This window comes from Chrysoperla carnea, chromosome 4, assembly GCF_905475395.1.
Source record: "Chrysoperla carnea chromosome 4, inChrCarn1.1, whole genome shotgun sequence".
NCBI classification, from domain to species: domain Eukaryota; kingdom Metazoa; phylum Arthropoda; class Insecta; order Neuroptera; family Chrysopidae; genus Chrysoperla; species Chrysoperla carnea.
In genome coordinates this window covers 17,415,205-17,434,297 of record NC_058340.1, presented here as the reverse complement: position 1 = coordinate 17,434,297, position 19,093 = coordinate 17,415,205, and the positions used below count along the sequence as shown (strand labels likewise).

The 19,093-nt window shown below is 29.0% G+C and overlaps 1 protein-coding gene across 2 annotated transcripts in view; it reads left to right on the top strand.

Annotated features, from left to right (window-relative positions):
- Positions 1-19,093, top strand: part of LOC123297434 — a 700,259-nt gene that overhangs the window by 532,157 nt on the left and 149,009 nt on the right. For both annotated transcript variants that reach the window (XM_044879092.1, XM_044879093.1), the window contains exon 3: positions 14,893-14,994. In XM_044879092.1, coding sequence (XP_044735027.1) covers positions 14,893-14,994 — 102 coding nt within the window. The remainder of the gene's footprint in view (positions 1-14,892; positions 14,995-19,093) is intronic.

The following is a 19,093-nucleotide window of genomic DNA, read 5'->3' as shown; positions in this document are numbered from 1 at the left end:
TTCAATCGTTGAATATAGATCTCTACATATTGTATTGTTCTTAACATGCTTGTTAAGTTTTGGCACAATGAACAAATCTTTGAAATTGAATCAATTTCTGAAAGAGTTCAAAAGTTTATAAAAATAAAACTATGTAAAATTAATTTTTTTTTTCTGTAATTAAATTTTTAATAGAAATTTCATTGTTCAAAAGTTAATATAAAAACAAGTGAAAACAAACAATTGACTGAGTTAATTGTTGAAATACCATGTATAGACGGTGTTGATGACGCTTTTGTTTGTTTTTTGACATCACGTAAATAAAAAAGATATCCACTTTTAAGTAGCCATACATACTTAACTGATATTGCCATATTAAATAAAATTTGCACCTAATTAGCGCCCTCGCGGGTAAACACTGATGTTAACAAAAAAATGTTTCAGACAAGTTTTTTATTTTTTTATAAGGAACATTTTTTATATTTAAATTTTTGTTCTATCTCTAACGGTTTACAAGATGGATTCTATGGACCCAAGACCCAATTGACCTGTGTTGCTCATTTACGAACTCGACCTCACTTTTTACGTCCCGAGTATGGTATACAAATTTCATCTTCATATCTCTTTTCGTTTTTGAGTTATCATTTTGACAGACGGACAGGCAATCGGAAATGGACTAATTAGGTGATTGATTCTATGAACACCTATTCCAAAATTTTTTTCGTAGCATCAATATTTTTAAGCGTTACAAACTTGGGGCTAAATTGAATATAATACATGTATATTTCATATATACATGGTATAATGAATGTGTTAGAAATTAAATGAAAGAAAAAAATGTTATCCAAATAAATTTTCTAATAACACAAATTTTTTTCATGTATGCGTTTACGTATACGTATAAATAAATATACAGGGTGGGTCGCTGGCTACCAAAGACATACTTTTACTAAATAAGGAGTAAATAATTATAAATTTAACCATAAAAACTTATTTAAGAACAATCGAATGTTGCTGCGAGGATGTCAATAAGAAATTCCATCGAGCACATATCTAATGAGGACATATCTTTCATGGCAGTAATTTGTTTTGAATCAAAGAATGAATGAAAGGTCAAATAAATTGAAACTCAACAAAGTACAAAAATGTTTCATGCTGATTTCTATATATTTACACTTTTTAGCATATTTTTCCTTGAATAAAATCAACTTTAGTTGTATTCATGTTAAATTATTTCCATTAATATTTCGAATTCTTACGCTTTAATACTGAATTTGTACGCCAAATTTTATCGTCACGCTGTATATATTTAGGTGCAAAAAGAAAATCTATTTAAAATTCCTATCATGTCATATTATAAATATTACTGTAAAACAAGAATTACTTTTGGGTAAAATAGCAGGTTGAGCTTCTTGTAATAATCATAATCATAATATTTCTATAATGTGAATACTATGGCATAGATCTGACTTTTATAAATGATTTTTCTCACGATGAATTTTATTTTTTAGTATATTAAGGTTGAGGTCATATTAAATATATGACAACTTATATCATAGACTTACAAGGTAGCTAGTAGGTTCAACATCCCTACAATAAATGTCTTTTTGCTTTAAGCTTATGTTATATTGGCGTTATGAGAAATAGCTTAGGTTATATTGGCTGTCCACGAAGGCCACACTTAGGCTATATAGTCCATTGTGATACCATATATGTGTTTTACCACCTTGCCGCTGATAATCTCATTTATCAGCTCCTCAATTTCAGAGGCTGATTGCACCTCCTTAGTAGTGCATATGCCATGCACTACACCAGCCCATCACAATTGTTCATTTAATTAATTTTGTTGCGACAGCGGGAATCGAACCCGCTACCCTAAGGATACCGCGGACGGAATTGGTTATGCCATAACCAAATGAGCTAATAGGGCGACTTTTCGAGAAAGAAGGACCGCTCAATATGATATAAGAACCTACTTTAACTTGTTAATTTAATAAACGAAATAAATTCCATCAATTTGTATAAAAAATGTATACCATTATCAAATATGAATTTAAAATTCAGTAGTAGACTTCTTCCCCCTTAATTTAAAAATTATGATAATCTTTTTTATATAAAATTTTTATATAAACATAACTTTCGTAATCTACAAATAAACACGTGTCAAAACATTTTGAGAACCAGAAAGCCTATAAAAACATATACAAAAAAAATTATATATTCTACTTAAAACCTGCAGAATCAAATACCTAATGTAGGTACACATGATATAGATACATAGGTATCATCTTCATATTTACACAAGCTTATTTTAATATTATTTTGCAGAAGGAAAGCTCTTTTATAAATTAAAATGTTAAAATATGTAGATTTTTAAGCGAAATAATTTAAAATATACGTTGAAGTAAAAAAAAAAATACCTTTATAATTTATGAAAAATTTGTTTTGTTAGTTAACAAGAAATTTTTATTTCGTTTTACTATCCGAAGAACTTTAGATATAATGTGTCTATGGGTCACATATTTGTGGCTGGCTTTCTAGTTTTTGCATTGTACATTAAAAACGCTTGAACTGATTTTAATAATTGTAGTAGTCATAATAAAAATATGTAATTTTTAACACTTATATACCAATGTGCTCTGTATACACAAACTTACACAAATATAATAAAGGCACGAAAAGGATTCATATAATTTGAATCACTCGCATGAATCGGAGTGATACAATTGGTAACGTACTAAGCCGCAACTCAAATATCATGAGAACCTCAGTTCGAGTCCCAGTTTCTGTGTGAACTTTTCGTTTCTTTCCATTTGTTCAAATAAAAATATGTAATGCGCAGTCTGTCCCTATGCCCTTTTGTATGCTTACATCTCTAAAACTACGCAATGGATTTTGATCCAGTCTTTTCTAATAGATAGAGTGATTCAAGAGGAAGGAAACACTAGTCTTTGTATTTACAATTGAAGATGCCCAGCGAAGCAGATAGTTCGCATCTAATTTAAAATATACAAACATTTGAAACAAATTTAAAAATTTGGTTTCATAACAAAAATATGTAATTGTAGTATTGTAAGAATCCTTATGACAATCTGGAGGAAATAGTTGACGTTATAAAATTTTCAATAAAAACATGACAATGATCCTTTTAAATAGTATCAGTTTTTTCAACAACAAAAATATGAATATGGTGAACGTGAGGCCATGTTTTAACACCTATCACGATGAAACATTGTGGCATCCAAGCATCGAAACCGATTTCAACAAATATAAACAGGTATCGTTAGAAACGTGTTGTGGGCATTACCAATAATAATATTCACCATAATAATGACACTATATGGTGCAAATATATTTCATTTAGGGCTATTACCGTTAGTGTCCTGCTGACTGTGAAAAAGACTTAAAAAAGGTGACTCAACAAACAAAACCAATGAAGTGGGCGGTTAACACGCACTTTAAAACACATAAATCTTGAACACAACAACATGTTAAGGTTACTTGGAACCAACATTCTTCGTTTGAAACATTTTTTTGTGTCGAACTGATTCTTGAAGATATATCTCATAAAACGATGGCTATGAACTCTTTAATCAGTTTTATTGTTTAATATTTTCGAAGTCCATGGAAGTTGATCTAATTTCATCACAGAGAACGTGTCTGTAGATTTATGTTATGTGTTATCATCAATGTGACTATAACCCATCACACACCATTGTACGTTCGTAACAAAATCATATTAATATTATATAGTTAGAATGACGATGTTCAGTATTATTATTAGTAGTCTTACTAGGTACTAACATACTGACATACAAAACAATGTTACTGCGTGATATAACGATGGTTACCAGTAGTACAGCGGCTAAGGGCCGTTTGCCTCATAATCAGTGTACATTTAAAATAAATAATTAAAAAAAATTAAAAAATTGTATACGCAAAAAAAACATAACCACTTCTTAGCAGTCGGGTAGATCTACGCAATAATAACGCTTCAAAAATATGAAAACTTGCAGCATTAGTATTATTTCACAACCTTTATATTATTTTCTGTCGGGGTATGTGAAGTCGCAACATTGATTCGATATATGACACACCTAAAACTTATTAAATTCCAATATTTTCTGTGATAAATTTACCCCCAACTGCTTGATTAAAAGGTCGAAAGTACGATTTCTAGATTATTCTACATTGGACCCTGCTCTTAAGGCCAAAATCATTCTTAAACACAATGACAAAAATGCTGTTCGATTCTGTTTCGAAATTTATCTATCAATATTTCATGCTAAATTATTATTGCTAGCCAAACCGTAAATATAAAAGAATCACATTTATTTAAAATAAAAATTTACTACTTTATTTGCCTATGGTTCTTTTATACATATCAAGATACTTCGAAATACATGCTTCAAAAGGTCAACAGAGCTTTATAAGCAATAATAATTATATAAATTGATTTTTTCTAAAAATTGGATACAACTTTATTTTGCAATAGCGTTTTATTTAATACCGATTTTTTTAAATTAAAAAAGCGTCTAGTTCGCGTCTATCTACATTTATATCTAGGAGCTCGGATCCTATTAAACTCGGAAAACAGAAAAAATGGATTTGTCTATACAAATTTGTTATAAACAGTTGATGCTACCACTTTCATGACATACTGCATTCAAATTTAGGCATTAACGAGTCTAAACAGTAAAAAAACTTTCTTTTTTAAATCTAGAGGTGTCGTGGGATACCCGATAGGAGCTTTATTCATTTCCTACCTTGGTACATTATAAGAGTAGAGCTTACTAATTTTATTTACAAGATATTCTTCTGAAAATTTAAGGTATTCATTTTAAAAGTCAAACATTTGTTAAATTTTTTAAAGAATTTAATATTATATATACTTTTAGTTTATACTGTATGAAATAATTGTAATATTAGTATAAAGAAGGCATACTTCCCAATATGCGAGTACATTACGTTTGGTTTGATTAGGATATTTATTATGACATAACATACAAATTGCATTGTACTTACTTTAAATTACCTCTGTTATCTTTAACTTCTGATAACTTTCACAACTCAATTTTCTTAAATAATAAAACATAAAATTTTGAAAAATACAAACTGACAGTTATACAATGATTTTTGCATATTCTCAAATTTCATGGCAACCTGACTCGATTGAAAAAGTCTTAGTTTCCTAGATAACCTAGATGTCAGTTTCTGGTATGGTGTCTGTTGCATTTTTTTTTTAAATTTCTCTCTTTCATTCATTCAAATTATTGAGGTTAGGATGTGCCATATATATTGATTGTGCCATCCATATATGTTTGAAAATATTTGTTATGTCTTTACTAGTATAGTTTTATGAAAACTGATGGAAAGAAAAACGAATTCTGCTACCTTTGGCTGCCATACTATAGCTGTTCAACTGTTACGTATATATATTATATAGCATTTATATATCATTAATCTTCAAGTTCATTATTAACTACATGTGTATATGTAGACGCTAATATAAACTTAAATTTAACAGAAATTTGTCACTGATATTCAATCATGCGTACACGATTTAAAATGAGAATAGCTGTTTGCAATGTGTTATTTATCATCAAAACATATGCATCAACACATATGTATGTCTATCTAATACAGGATGAGTATAAGTCTTGAAAATATAGATAGGGAATGAAAATCTAAGATAAAAAATTCTTGTATTTTTGGCCCTGACCCATCATTATTACGATTGTAGTTAAATAAATTAAATAAAATACAGAACCTCGCTAACAGTATAAGAAATGGTAAAAAATGAACGCAAATTTTACTTGTTTACTTCATTGGCAGAAGTAATTACTTGCACATACTGTACAAATAATCATTATTATTACTTGTATTATATTTTATGTAAATTTATACACAGACTTCCTATATAAATTCCGAACGTATCGTTGTAGACCATGCAAAAGAGGTACCTCTATTCAAAGCTTTTATTTTTATCCATCCAATCGTGATGTGGTCCTGTAAAAACATAAGAGCTGCCACATATACATATGTATTGCTCATATGTAAATATTATAAAGAAAGGGATAAAATATTCCCATGGGATGATATTTGTGTTTTTTGTAAACAATATGATATATAATGATTTTAAATTGTATCCTCATTCATTGTTATCGTATTGTAAACATTTAGGGACTCTACTGCCACTCATTATACATAAATACTGTACTAAACGTGCTTTATTAATTTCAATCGTATCATCGATAGTTTCATAGTTAATTTGAATTTTATATTTATAAATATCATGTTTGCAATGTTTTATTTTTTTGAAGATAGATAATAGTTGTTTTGATTATTGAAACTCATTGAAAATTAAAAATTATGCGATAAAATCAACTCTTGTTATTAATGGTAATATTGTTCCCACGGACAAGTTTCATGCTTTATAGACTGTTTAATTATGCAAATAGTAAAATACTAGACTCAAGTATATCCTAAATACAAGCTTTAATATATAACAAATACTCCAAACTATTTATTTTCAAAAAAAAAGTTTAAATAATACGCTTTTGTAACTAGGTAAGCTGAGAGGTAGAAAATAATTTCAACAAGTTAAAAAAGCATAAAGTGATTAAGAGAAAAATAATTGTATCTTAAAAAAGCGTGGGGAGCTAGATTTCAATTATTGTAAATATTTCATTGGCAGATAAGCATCTCACTCTTTTTTACTACAAAATGCTTTTTTTCTTAATCATATCGTATAGTTTTTTTTTTTTTAAACTTTATTTTCTACTTTGTAGGTCAGCTTGTTACAAAAGCGTGTTTGTGCCTCAGTAACATTAACGTATTGCGAACTTGCGATCTATATTTGTCTATATACAATTATTTACATGCTCTCTAAAAACGAAATAGTGAAAAGTATAACAAATCATTATTTTGTAGTGACTATTCACTATTTTAATTATTTCAAACTTAAGAGTGGGGTATCCATTGTTACTCTTAACCAATGCTCCAATTAGACGAATCATTTTAAATCAAAAAAGGCTAAAATGAAGAATTTTTATGTACCTCAACCTATTGGGCCAGTTTTTTTTTTTTCATGTTCAGGAATGTCTATATAACAAAATCTACATCTAACTTCTTGCCGCTAGAAAGTTTGGCCATTGCTATGGAACAAAAAACCCATTATTATAATAAGTGGTTTTTGAAAATTTCAAAACCTTGTAAATATGAAACAAAATGGGCCAGAAACGTACATTAGGGGATTCGGGATTGCTGATCACTATTTTGAAGTCAGAATTTCGATATACTTCCCCTTTTCTGGGGTAATTCACCCCGCTGGTCCAAATTGTATATTTACAGAAAATTGCAGTGTTAGGCCAACGAATGCCGGAAAACCTCAAGAAGAGGGGAGTATATCCCCATTCTAACTTCGGAATTGTGATCAGTGACCCCAAAAACCTCCGGGAATAATTTTTTTCCCATTTTATCTAAATATTTACAGAATTCAGCTGTTTTGGACCAGCAGGGGCGAATAACCCCAGAAGAGGTTATTAAATCTACATTGTAACTTCGAAATCGTGATCAGAGACCCCGAAAACCCCCTAGTATACGTTTCTGGTTTCTGATTGGTCTATTTAGCACAGCAAAAACCAAAACTTTCTAGCGGCAAAAATTTAGATGTAGATTCCGATATATGGACCTTCCTGATTATTTAAAAAAAAAACTGCCTCGATAGGTTGAGTTACAAAAAAATTCTCTGTGAAATGCTAAAATGACACGACTAAAGGGGCAAGAAAATAGAATTGTCAAATTCGTTGAAATACGTATATTGATACTATCAGCAATATTTATAACTCTGTTGTTGTATGAAAATTTATCCTTTAGATTACTAAACAAGATATTCATCTATATATATTTTGATGTTTTTGAACGTACCTACGTAAAAATCCAAAAACATATATAACTCGAAAGCATTCAATAATAAGAATGAAGAAGAAATCGTATCTTATAGAAAACAAGAATACACATCTAACGTAGATGAAATGAACGAAATGAAAGTGAGTCACAGATGTGATATTGATGTGTTCAGATTTATTTTGACACAAATTACAGATGTTTTCTTTCTATTTCTCACCGAATGTATGGTCTTAGACGTTAGACGAATATAGACATTCACTCTAACATTTTATGAATGTGACCTAAAAACTCAATACATTTTATCCAAACACATACAAACAAGAAAATTTATTGTGACATGTTTGATTTTTGGTAAAAGGATATTTTCAAAGACAATAATAGTCTACTTTCGTGTAGTTTTAAATAAAGAAAAAGTCTCTTAATTTATCAGCCACACACTCTAAACTGGAATGATAAAGGTTAAGATTATGAAACAACTGGAGTGATACCCACCCGCTTCGCTGGGATTAAAAGAAAAGATTGATAAACATTTCTCTCGCTTATCCCTTTCTATAACACTCGAAATAATGGTAAAGATTGTTTTACACAGGTAAATAAAATGTATGGTTTTCTATTTTTAACAACCGTATCGAAAAAAAACTAAAATTTTTCAAAAAAAAAATTTTTTTTTACGAGAAATTTCAAAGGAAAGTATTGTTTTGAAAGTTTGATATTTTGTTGGTATCATATTTTCAGCCATCAAAACTGGCCAAAGTCATTAGCTACAATAAACTCTCATGATTCATTTAAGATTCAAAACGTCACGAGATAAGAGTGACTACCAATATTAACCTTTTTAAGTTTTAATTCAATCAAAACCGTTAAAAGAAAAGTGACTGAAAGAACTAAAAATATTATTGTCAAACTGTCTCAAAATATATAAAGGTAGAAAGCAAAATAGTTTTTAAAAATTTTTTATTTACCGAAAGATAAATTTTTGTAGAATAACTGTCAAATTTTTACCATAGTTTTTTTGTGATCAAGTAGATAAAAAATAAGTCTCAATAAACCAATTCGAACTTTCTAACCAACCTTATTTTAATTTTTTCCTAGCTCGATTAAAATATACCTTCTTTTTTTCAAAGATGAGTGATGAAAAAAAAAATTGTGTTTTTCATAGAAAGCCAAGATAATTTTTGACCTTTTGTATTTTTAAAAGTTATCTTGTTAGTCCTTTTCTATGAAATTATGCAAATATACGTAATTTTCAACTCTCCTATTGTAATGTGGAAGGCATTAATCAACATGAATAGCTTTTAACTAAACAGAATGACCTATGCTTTTCTAAGGATTTTGTCTATAATTAGAATTGAATCCTCGTTAATTAAATTCATGATAATATAAATTTCTATGTTATCCTAATCTTGTTATCCAAGAATAACATTTACTAATTTCAAATGGTTTCAGTATACGTTTTACGTGGTTCAGTATTCTCAAAAAGATTACCCATATTGACTATTTTACAAATATATCAGAATTATTTAAATATGAATAATTTTCGATCGTTAAATGAGGCACAAAAAGGGATGCTATAAATTTGACCGCTATGTATTTTAGCGGAGAGTGATCTTTGTTATTTTCAGCTTGGAGAGAGCTACAAAAAAACCGCATTTATGGGGCGTTTTCAATTTTGTTAATTTCACTTTTAAATATCTAGAACATTTTTCCATATAACCTAAAACAGTTTTCCTTAAAATGGAGGCACTTTCCCCGCCTTTTTTTTGTAAGGATTTTGTGCATTTACATTACGTGATATTGAACCTATTTAAATAACATTTTTCGATATAGGCTTAAATTTATTTATGCACATGCGAATGACGATTAAATTCGTAATGGATGTTTAAATCTTGAAATATCTTGATCTCTAAGTGCACATATAGATGTCTACCAACACCAGGTTTAAAAATAACTAAGGATTTGATCAAACGAATACCATACTTCAAGTTATAGCTACATTATCAGACTCAGATTTTTGGAATTTTTTATGTGTATTATGAAAAGTTCATTTATACTAACACCTGGTTTTGAAAAAAACTAAGGATTTAATCAAACGACTACCATACTTCAAGTTATAGCTACATTAGCAGAATCGGATTCTTTATGTGTATTCTTCAAAGTTCATTTAATACATGTATCTTTATGAGAAAAGGAACCCTAGAAAACTCGATAAGGCTTTCCTTTAATGGTATACCTTTGGACACAAATTTATAAGACGTAAGGATCAAAAATTCTAAATCATCTACTCGGATATGCTTATTGCTTGCAAATTTGGGTATAGCTTAAAATTATGCCTATCCTTCAGTTTTCATTTTTGAAAATTTAAGAAATATTTCTATTAATTTTATTTTTATAAATATAGAACTACTTTGTAATGTTAATCAATTAATAATTAATATATCATATTAGTAACAATAACAATTAATAACAATCTCAAACAAAATCAGGTTTGATCGATTCGTTTGAGGCATCGTAGCTTCTTAACGAATGAACCAATTTTATTTCATGAAAATCTACACACCCGTTTGAAGAGCCCCGCCTCTTTTCTAGTTGTTTCTAAGACCTACTTCTTGTAATTGTTGGTCAAAAATTACAATAATACTCGAGTACAATATTTGGATTAAAAGTACATCTATCAAATTCTTGCTTTAACTTATGTATAATGAAAATTGGATTAAGTGTACCATAGAGAAAAATAGATGGTATAGACGATTGTCAACTTAAAATAAATGATCTATTTCACATCGTGAAACAAGCAATCCTTTCAACTGATATTTTCATAAAATTGTACTTTACAAAGTAAATATTTGTATGGAAACATGACAAGAAATACTTTAAGTGGATACTCATGTTCGTGAAACCCAAAATTTTATTAAATAATACTTCCTCTATACCTATGTAGCTAATTCAACTAGCATGTAAATGGTTCTGTATAGATGTACATCAAGTCATGAACTATCGTTATGAAAATAAACATATTTTATCTCGCAGGGCCGGATTAACCCTCAACGGGGCCCTAGGCAACCATCAATTTGGGGGCCCTTTTTTTCACGTCCGTTCCCTTCTTTTTTCGATTAAAAAATACAAACTTTTATCTTTCATAAAAATTTTATTGTCCCAATGTAATAATATCAATAAAATTACTATCTACATTTTAAACATGTCGTTTTCTACATTTGTTTTCGGCAAATTCATCAATTATATCATCAGTATCGATTTTGTTCAATAAATCTGACTCAATGCAAAGTATACCTAACATCTCGAGTCGCTCTTGTCGCGTTGTAGCTCTTTCAGCAGCTTTGATTCTTTTTAATTGCGAGAAGGATCGTTCGGCAGAACAATTTGTGATCATTAATGTTAAAAAAATCCGAAGAGCTATTTCTGTGTTAGGAAATACATCGGCTAATTGATCTTCCATTAGAATCTTATACAAATGACTATGAGTTTTTTGTGCGTCAGTGTATCTGGAGTTCACGTAACTTTGGAATTGTTTCATTTCAATAAAAAATTCTTCCAAATCTCTAGAATAAAAACGAACTAAGTTATTTATAGCTTCGTGGAGGTCTCCATCACTTAGAGAAAAGTTGATTGTTTGGCGTATAGCAGCGTATTTAAACTGTATTGTGTTTGCTGTATAGCAGCGTATCTAAACTGTATTGAGGTTGTTGTATAGCAGCGTATCTAAACTGTATTACATGCGTTAATTTAGTATGAACACTGATGTGATTTTATTTCATGAATATTGATGAACTTTAATACGAACATTTTTCTATGTATATTAATTCTTAATTAAATTTCTAAATTATCCTGTACGTTGTTTAGTTGTGTCCTATTTGTCCCTGCGCAACCCCAAATATTACAAGTTCTGATTATATTTTTCTTTCACTCTCTAGAATTTTATGTTTGTAAGAAAATTTTAGAAGTCTTTTTCATTTTTCGGGGGCCCCCTAAAATCGGGGGCCCCAGGCAACTGCCTATTCTGCCTACTTGTTAATCCGGCCCTGTTATCTCGAGAACACATCGAATTCGAATGATTTGTGTGATAAATCGATTCATTTGCTCAAAATTTACCGACATAAAACAAAATTAATCCTCAGCCTGGCACATTTGGTTTCGCTGATAATTGGAGTGTCATTCTCAGGTTTCTTTTCGATCCATTAGATTGGGACACATGTGCCTTCCTCGTATAAAAGCAAACTTATTGGAAACTAGAAAAGATTATTGAAACTGGTTTGACTGTTTGATCATTCAAAAAATCTCTCAATTTGTTTGAACACAAGTTAAAAAATTCATCTTCCAAAGGAAAATTATAAATTTTTACCTTCTTTGTTACCTTAAAAATCTTAGTAAAATATTCATAACCTTCTCATCTTTTTTGTAATTTAGGTTTAAGGATTGTCAATAAAAACGATGTCTTTCAGAAGTACATCTACCTGGTAGTTACAGTACCCTAAAAATCATAAAGCCTATTATTACCATTTATCAATAAACAACACAAAAGCACTTGAATTAGAGATGTTTTCCTGTACTAAAAATATACAGTGCCGACTATTATGTGCTTATTGGATGTTCGCAAACTGTATTTAAATGTATAGAGAATGTCCCGTCAAAACCGATTACTTCAGTTTAGAAAATACGTCACAATTTATTAAACTTTTTTTGGAGGATCGGCTTTAATTTATTTATATATTGATTATCGACATGCTGTGGACAAAACGGCTTTTTGTAGAAATTAATACCACTGGTTAAAATTAAATGAATAATTCTGGAAATATATAGGTAATATGTTTAAACAAATCTTGGATTTTTAAGAAATAGTAGGGCCATAATACTATAGGGATATATTTCTTACGTTTTTTCGGCTAGGAGATGCAGAAAATATATTAAATTTTTCTAAGGAAAAATCGTTTTGGAAACTTTTTATTTTGAGGTTGTTTAAGCGGTTTTTCAAATATTATCATAGCGCTTATTTTTAAAATCCAATGGAGGCGCTTATTTTTAACATAAATGAATCTTATTTATTAACTGTTCATGAATAATGGCTAACTGATCAGCCCTGCTCTAACGTTTCACTGACTGACAATGATAACTATTATCTATATGCAATATACAAGCTGTAAAACAATTTTCAGCTTTAATAAATTCATTTAAATACCACGGAAATCATAAATGAATATGATGTATAAATTGTTCATAAAGAAGGGCTGACTGACATATATCTGACCCCTGTTCTATCGAACGCATGACTGACCGCAGTGTGTGGGTGTACACAACTACTATAACCAATCCTCAAATTATCAGCTTTAGCTTCATAGACAAAATTCGAAGTTTCTTATTTTTGTTAAATATTCTAAATAAAATTGGTTGGCTCCGATGAATTGTTAATTGTAGTGAATTGTTGTTTCAAAGAATTTAAAATTGTTCTTACAAATTATTGTATTTTAACTAAATTTTGTTGATTTATTGGAGCAGCCTATATATATTAAAATTACCACATATTGTATAGGTCTTGTAGTATAATAACCACAATCGATATACTAACTGTCAGCCTAAACTACAACCAAATGATAATGATAATAATAATAATGTATTTGTCGAATTATTGTCAATAATATTAATTTTCAATAGATTGAAATCGGAGTACATGAATGTGGTTATGAGAACCTTTTCGATAATGATACCATTCTAGTAGAGGTAAATGATATTTCCCAATTATCTAGTAGAATTATTACTATTATATCGATAAGTTTGTTCCTGAAAGATGCCGAATTTAGCTGATTTGATATGAATATGTTATATTTACTTCGTTACACTTAGCACAAGCAATAAAAAAAGAATTTCAAACAACAAAAATTTTAGACTCACAGAAAATTTGATTATAGATATAGTTGAAAGCCTGTTAAATAACGTTGAAATCATGTCAAAGTTATTTGTCAATTGGTACATTTAGAAATTTTAAAAACAAATTTCCTTCCACAACTTGAAAACAATATATTAACTGATATGAAAGACAAGCTCTGCACCTAGGATTTTTGAACTATCTCCGAAAAACTGTAGAAAAAAGGCGGTTTCGTGGATATCAGTTTATTTAAAAACATGCAGAAAAGTATCATAAAAAATAGCAAATCTCAGCGAATTTTAATCGAATAAAAATGAAAATGTCTGTTAAATAAAACAACTTTTATTTTCAATTAATTTTGCAGTTAATGTTAACTTTTCTTAATGTAAACTTTTCAGTTGATGTAAACTATTGGCGGGAAACTGTCTTTAAATATTCCTCAAGCACCATGTAACATAATCTATAAGCACATTTTCGGCAAGTCCCTAAACTTTTGAACTGTTTAGCTTTATTTCTTGTACTATTTTAGTGATTTCTTTGTGTTTGTAAAGTTAAAGTCAATAATAATACTTGTATGTCATCGAATTGAAACTATAATCTATGAAATTAAAATATTTCGTGTAAATAAAGTTTTAACATAAAAGAGGAAGGTTGAAATTTAGCAACGTTAAATGATTTATAAGTTTGAACCAGTGCAAAATTCAAGCGAGATGAAAAATACATATGCAAATACATAAAATACACGTTGTATAACTATTTTTACGCGTATAAACTAGTCTAAACGGAATTCAGGTTTTCAAAAGTGAATAAATTTCTATTGCTAGTCGTTAATTTCGATATCACACTAAAAAATATAAAACTTAAAATGCTTAAACTATTAAAAAATATGTTCCAATATTCCTAAAAAGTCAAATGCTTAAAATCGAAAATTTCTACGGTGAACTACCTAAATTCGAATACTGAAAGTGTTGTTTTTTTTTGCAATTTGAACATTTTCTTTCAATTTTTAATTTGCAGGTATAACAAAAAAACTTCGTTTAATCCTTTTCGAAGAAATTTTCCAAATTTATATAAAAGAAGTTAATTTAAGTGACAATTTTCTATCATGATAATTTTATTTGTTCTAGGTATCGTGGATTAGAAGAAAAGATTACCATTTATTAACTGTTGGATTAACAACATACAATAGTGATGAAAGATTTCAAGCCATACATCTTCAGCATTCAGAGGTAAGTTTTCAAATAATACAAAATAAATGCTCTTGGCAATAGAGATCAAATACAGAAAACGTAAATGTACTTCTAAAAAACTAACCTAGTAACTCGTAAACAAAGAATCACCTTGCTGTAGCCTCTCATAAAACAGTTTAAAAATCTAGTGAGGAGTGATTTTTGTCTCTTTTTCTTTCAAATATTTTCTTTCAAAAATATAAACAAGGTAGACTCTATTGTTAAGTGTCCATGTATATTTTGTTGGAACGTTTTATGTTATAAATAATATAAAGAATTGCCCAAATATTTTGCTCAACAATCAACAAAATAATGTGTCTGTAGTCCAACAATCAATAAATTATAATTTCAAGCTTATCAGATAACGAACATCCGTTTTAATTCTTTCTGCTGGAAAACTTTCATTCAAAAAAGTGTTCTTATTTTTTGTTGTGAGAACTCCAAAGGTCAACATCTTCATAAATTTTTTAATTATTGCAGCTAATTCCAAAATACGTTTGCAGTGCTTCCTATACTAGTCATTACATATACGTTAATAAAATAATTATTCTACAAATAAATTCAACGTCACCTTTATGGTCACAATATTTTCCACATTAACGACCAATAAAACAACGAAGCAGTGTATAATAAAAAATGAAAATAAAAAATTCATTGACATTTAACACTATCAATCTTACACACACAAGCTGACACACCCACACGCACATACATTCACATACATGTGAATAATTTGCAAAAGAAAAACAAAAATTATGTTCCGTATCCGAAATGTTGAAAATAATGAATCACTATCATAATTCCTGTGTGCAAGAGAAAAAAAACGCTCATAAGCATAAAGGAAAAACAGTAGGCTTTTTATTTTATTAAAAAGTAATATTTATGTTTTTTTTCGCTTTCTATGTACGTGGGAAAAAATTACTGTTGGAATATTAAAAATAAAGATGGATGAATAATATGATAATAAATGTTATAAAAAGAGATAACATATATCCAAAGTATAAATTGTATATACAGTAAAACCCTTTTTATAACGGTTACGAAATAATTGTCATTGTTTCAAGATGATTCGAATGAATAATGAATGGCACTTGATAAAGACTCTCAGTCTACAAAAGTCTTAAAAATCCTTGGTGTGATACAAATTATTTATTATCCCTTGACGACTATGGGCTTAGAATAAAAATAAAAAACGTGACTTTATCGATGATTCTTGATTTCAAACTAGGTTTTAAATGTTCTTTACACAAATAAAATTTAATTTTATGTCCGTAATGATTCTTTATTGTCTACTTTGATGGGATTGGAGGAGATGCTGGAGAAGAATACTGCCATAAAACATTATTGAAATACGGCAATTTCAGGTAGACACACAGCCAATCCAGGCTAAAGTTATTTACTGGCATAACTGGTGGCAAATCCATAAGACGTTTATATCTGCCAGTGTATCATTATCTGCCAAGATAAGCAAGCAGGGGAGACGATGAAACCCAGCCCTTTTGTCACTGACTTTTCTGTCGGTCTCTTCTTTAGGTTTCAGAGCAAACTTTATGGTGAAGACTGTGGGACGGACACTATTACTTTTGTGTTTCAGCTTTTTTATTTTGTTTACTCGTTACATTGTTTTATTTTTTATCAATGACTTTAGAAAGCCTGAAAACGTGAAATTTAACTTTTGAATACACGAATCGGCAAACGTTACATTTGTTTTACTTTTCAAAATAATATTAACATAAGCTCATACATCTAAATAGGCCGTGAGATAGAAAGGGTGCTTTGTAAAATGATTGACACATACTTAAAATTTCATGAGTGGCTTCCTTTTAGCGAGCCTACCAAACTTCTTTTTTTGAATTTTGTCGAAAGAGTCGAAAGAGTTGCGTGCTTAAATGAGCACGATTTCAGCATGTATTAATCATTTTACAAAGCACCCTTTCTGTCTCAAAGTCTAAAATTTAAAAACAATATATGCAAAAAGTGATTTCGTACGAAACGGATTTTACTGCAAGGTGTATATAAAATATAGGCTTTTATATTGGCAACATGCGAAATGTATATAAAGTCTATAAAGTTAAAAAAGGAACATAAGTAATGTCTTTATTTAAGAGCTATAGAAAAAGTATGAAAAATTATCATATTTTAACACCACTTTATAGTTAACATAATGTATTTAATTTAATTTGTTCCCAGAAATATTTCTGAAGTCAATAATAATATGATATATTGTATGTTATTCAGAGCTTATTACGTCAAGTACTCCAATCGATCATAATGTCACGAACCTTATTTGACGAATTCTTTTCAATTAGGTTAAGAAACAGTTATTTTCTCATTAAGAACCATGCTAGTGTATTTTGTTTTAACTTAGAATCGGTTTCTATTCGATTCTCTTCAAATTTTCTTAATGATGATATAAATACATGTCTTCGTGTTGGAAAAGTGGCCCAGAAAATTTTTTAACAATTTTCCGTAATAAGAACTTTTTTGGGCAACATTTTTGGTTTTTTTTAATTGTTTTTCAGGATTGAAAGTGACCATTTTCACCATTTTTTGAACTTTAAATTATTAATATCTCTGAAGCTATTAGTTTTAGAAATAATTTTGTTAGATCTTTAGTGTTCTAAATTGTCAAAATAATTAAAATATTTTTCTTGAGTCATAATAAATAATTTTCTCAATTTTATTAAGAAAATTTTTTAAAATTTTCCGGCCTGGCAGCATGCATTTGTATCATTATAAGGACAATTTTTAGATAAAAATAAAGGCAAAGAAATAAAATATTACACACTTTGCGTGCACTATTTGCTGTGAAAGTATTGCTTACCGATCCACATTGTACTACTTACAGAAATAAAAGAGTTAATCCTTTTTGTTCCGCCGAAGACCTGAATAAATATTTAAGATTATTTATTACGTTGATAAGAATCACAATTCTTATAAACATTATTTTAATGTTTTCAAATAAAAATTGTGGTTTCTATTATTCATCGCACGTTTAATGAAACATACGGTAAATTAAAAGAAAATAAAAAATAAATTTAAAGCATCATTTTTTTATTATGAATATTATTCAAGCTATTTTTCCTTTCAACTTTATTTTTTATTATTTTTTATTTTAAAAAACATTCGTTTTTTTTTTTTCGCATATAAAATGACAATTAAAGAAAATTTTTCAAATCGTTTTGTTTTTTATTTTTTTATGTACATATTCTTTTTCTCTTCTTTATTCCTCTTCACTTTTGTGTTCATTTTTTTCTGTGTTGTTAAATGAAATGGAAATTAGCGGTCAAATAAAAAATACAACAAGCGTTGATGCTCGTGAAATATACTTGTTATTTATTATTGACTTTATATGCGGATGAGTTAAATATATCGCCTGTTAGCCAATTTCCTTTTACAGGGAAAACGAGATATTGTCTTTGTATCACTGATAAAATTTCTTCAAATTTCTATCGATCCTACACAAACGACGTGCCATAGGAACTTCAATATTATAAATTAAAAAATTCACTTCTGTATGTGGTTTCGTTAATTTTATTCTTTTCATTGTTAGGTTAGCTTAGGTTAGTTTATACTGGCTGTATACGAAGGACACATTTAAGCTATAGAGCCCATTGTGATACCATATATGTTTTTTTACCACCTTTCCGCTGATAATTTCATAAATCAGCTCCTCATTTTTAGAGGCTGAGGGCACTTCCTTCATACATATACCATGCACTATACCAGCCCATCACAACTATTAATTAAATTAAATTTGTTGCAACGGCGGGAATCTAACCCGTTACCCTAGGCATACCGCAGTTGGAATTGGTTACGCCTTAACCAACTGATCTAATAGGGTGACTTTTTATTGTTAAGTAAAACACGATTTGTTCATTGAACAGACGTTATTTAAAAAAAATTAATCTCCGAAGTAGAAAAACCGCCTTGCTATTTATAATAAATCTTTTTCCATTATCTTCAAAATATTCGTCAATACTTAAAGCATGTTTATTTTTGTCCGTTTTTTGTTTTAATTTATTATTTACTAACTTTTTATAATTTCTTTAAAAATGACGACAATCCTGTTTCAATTTATAAATTATATTCTTAAGAT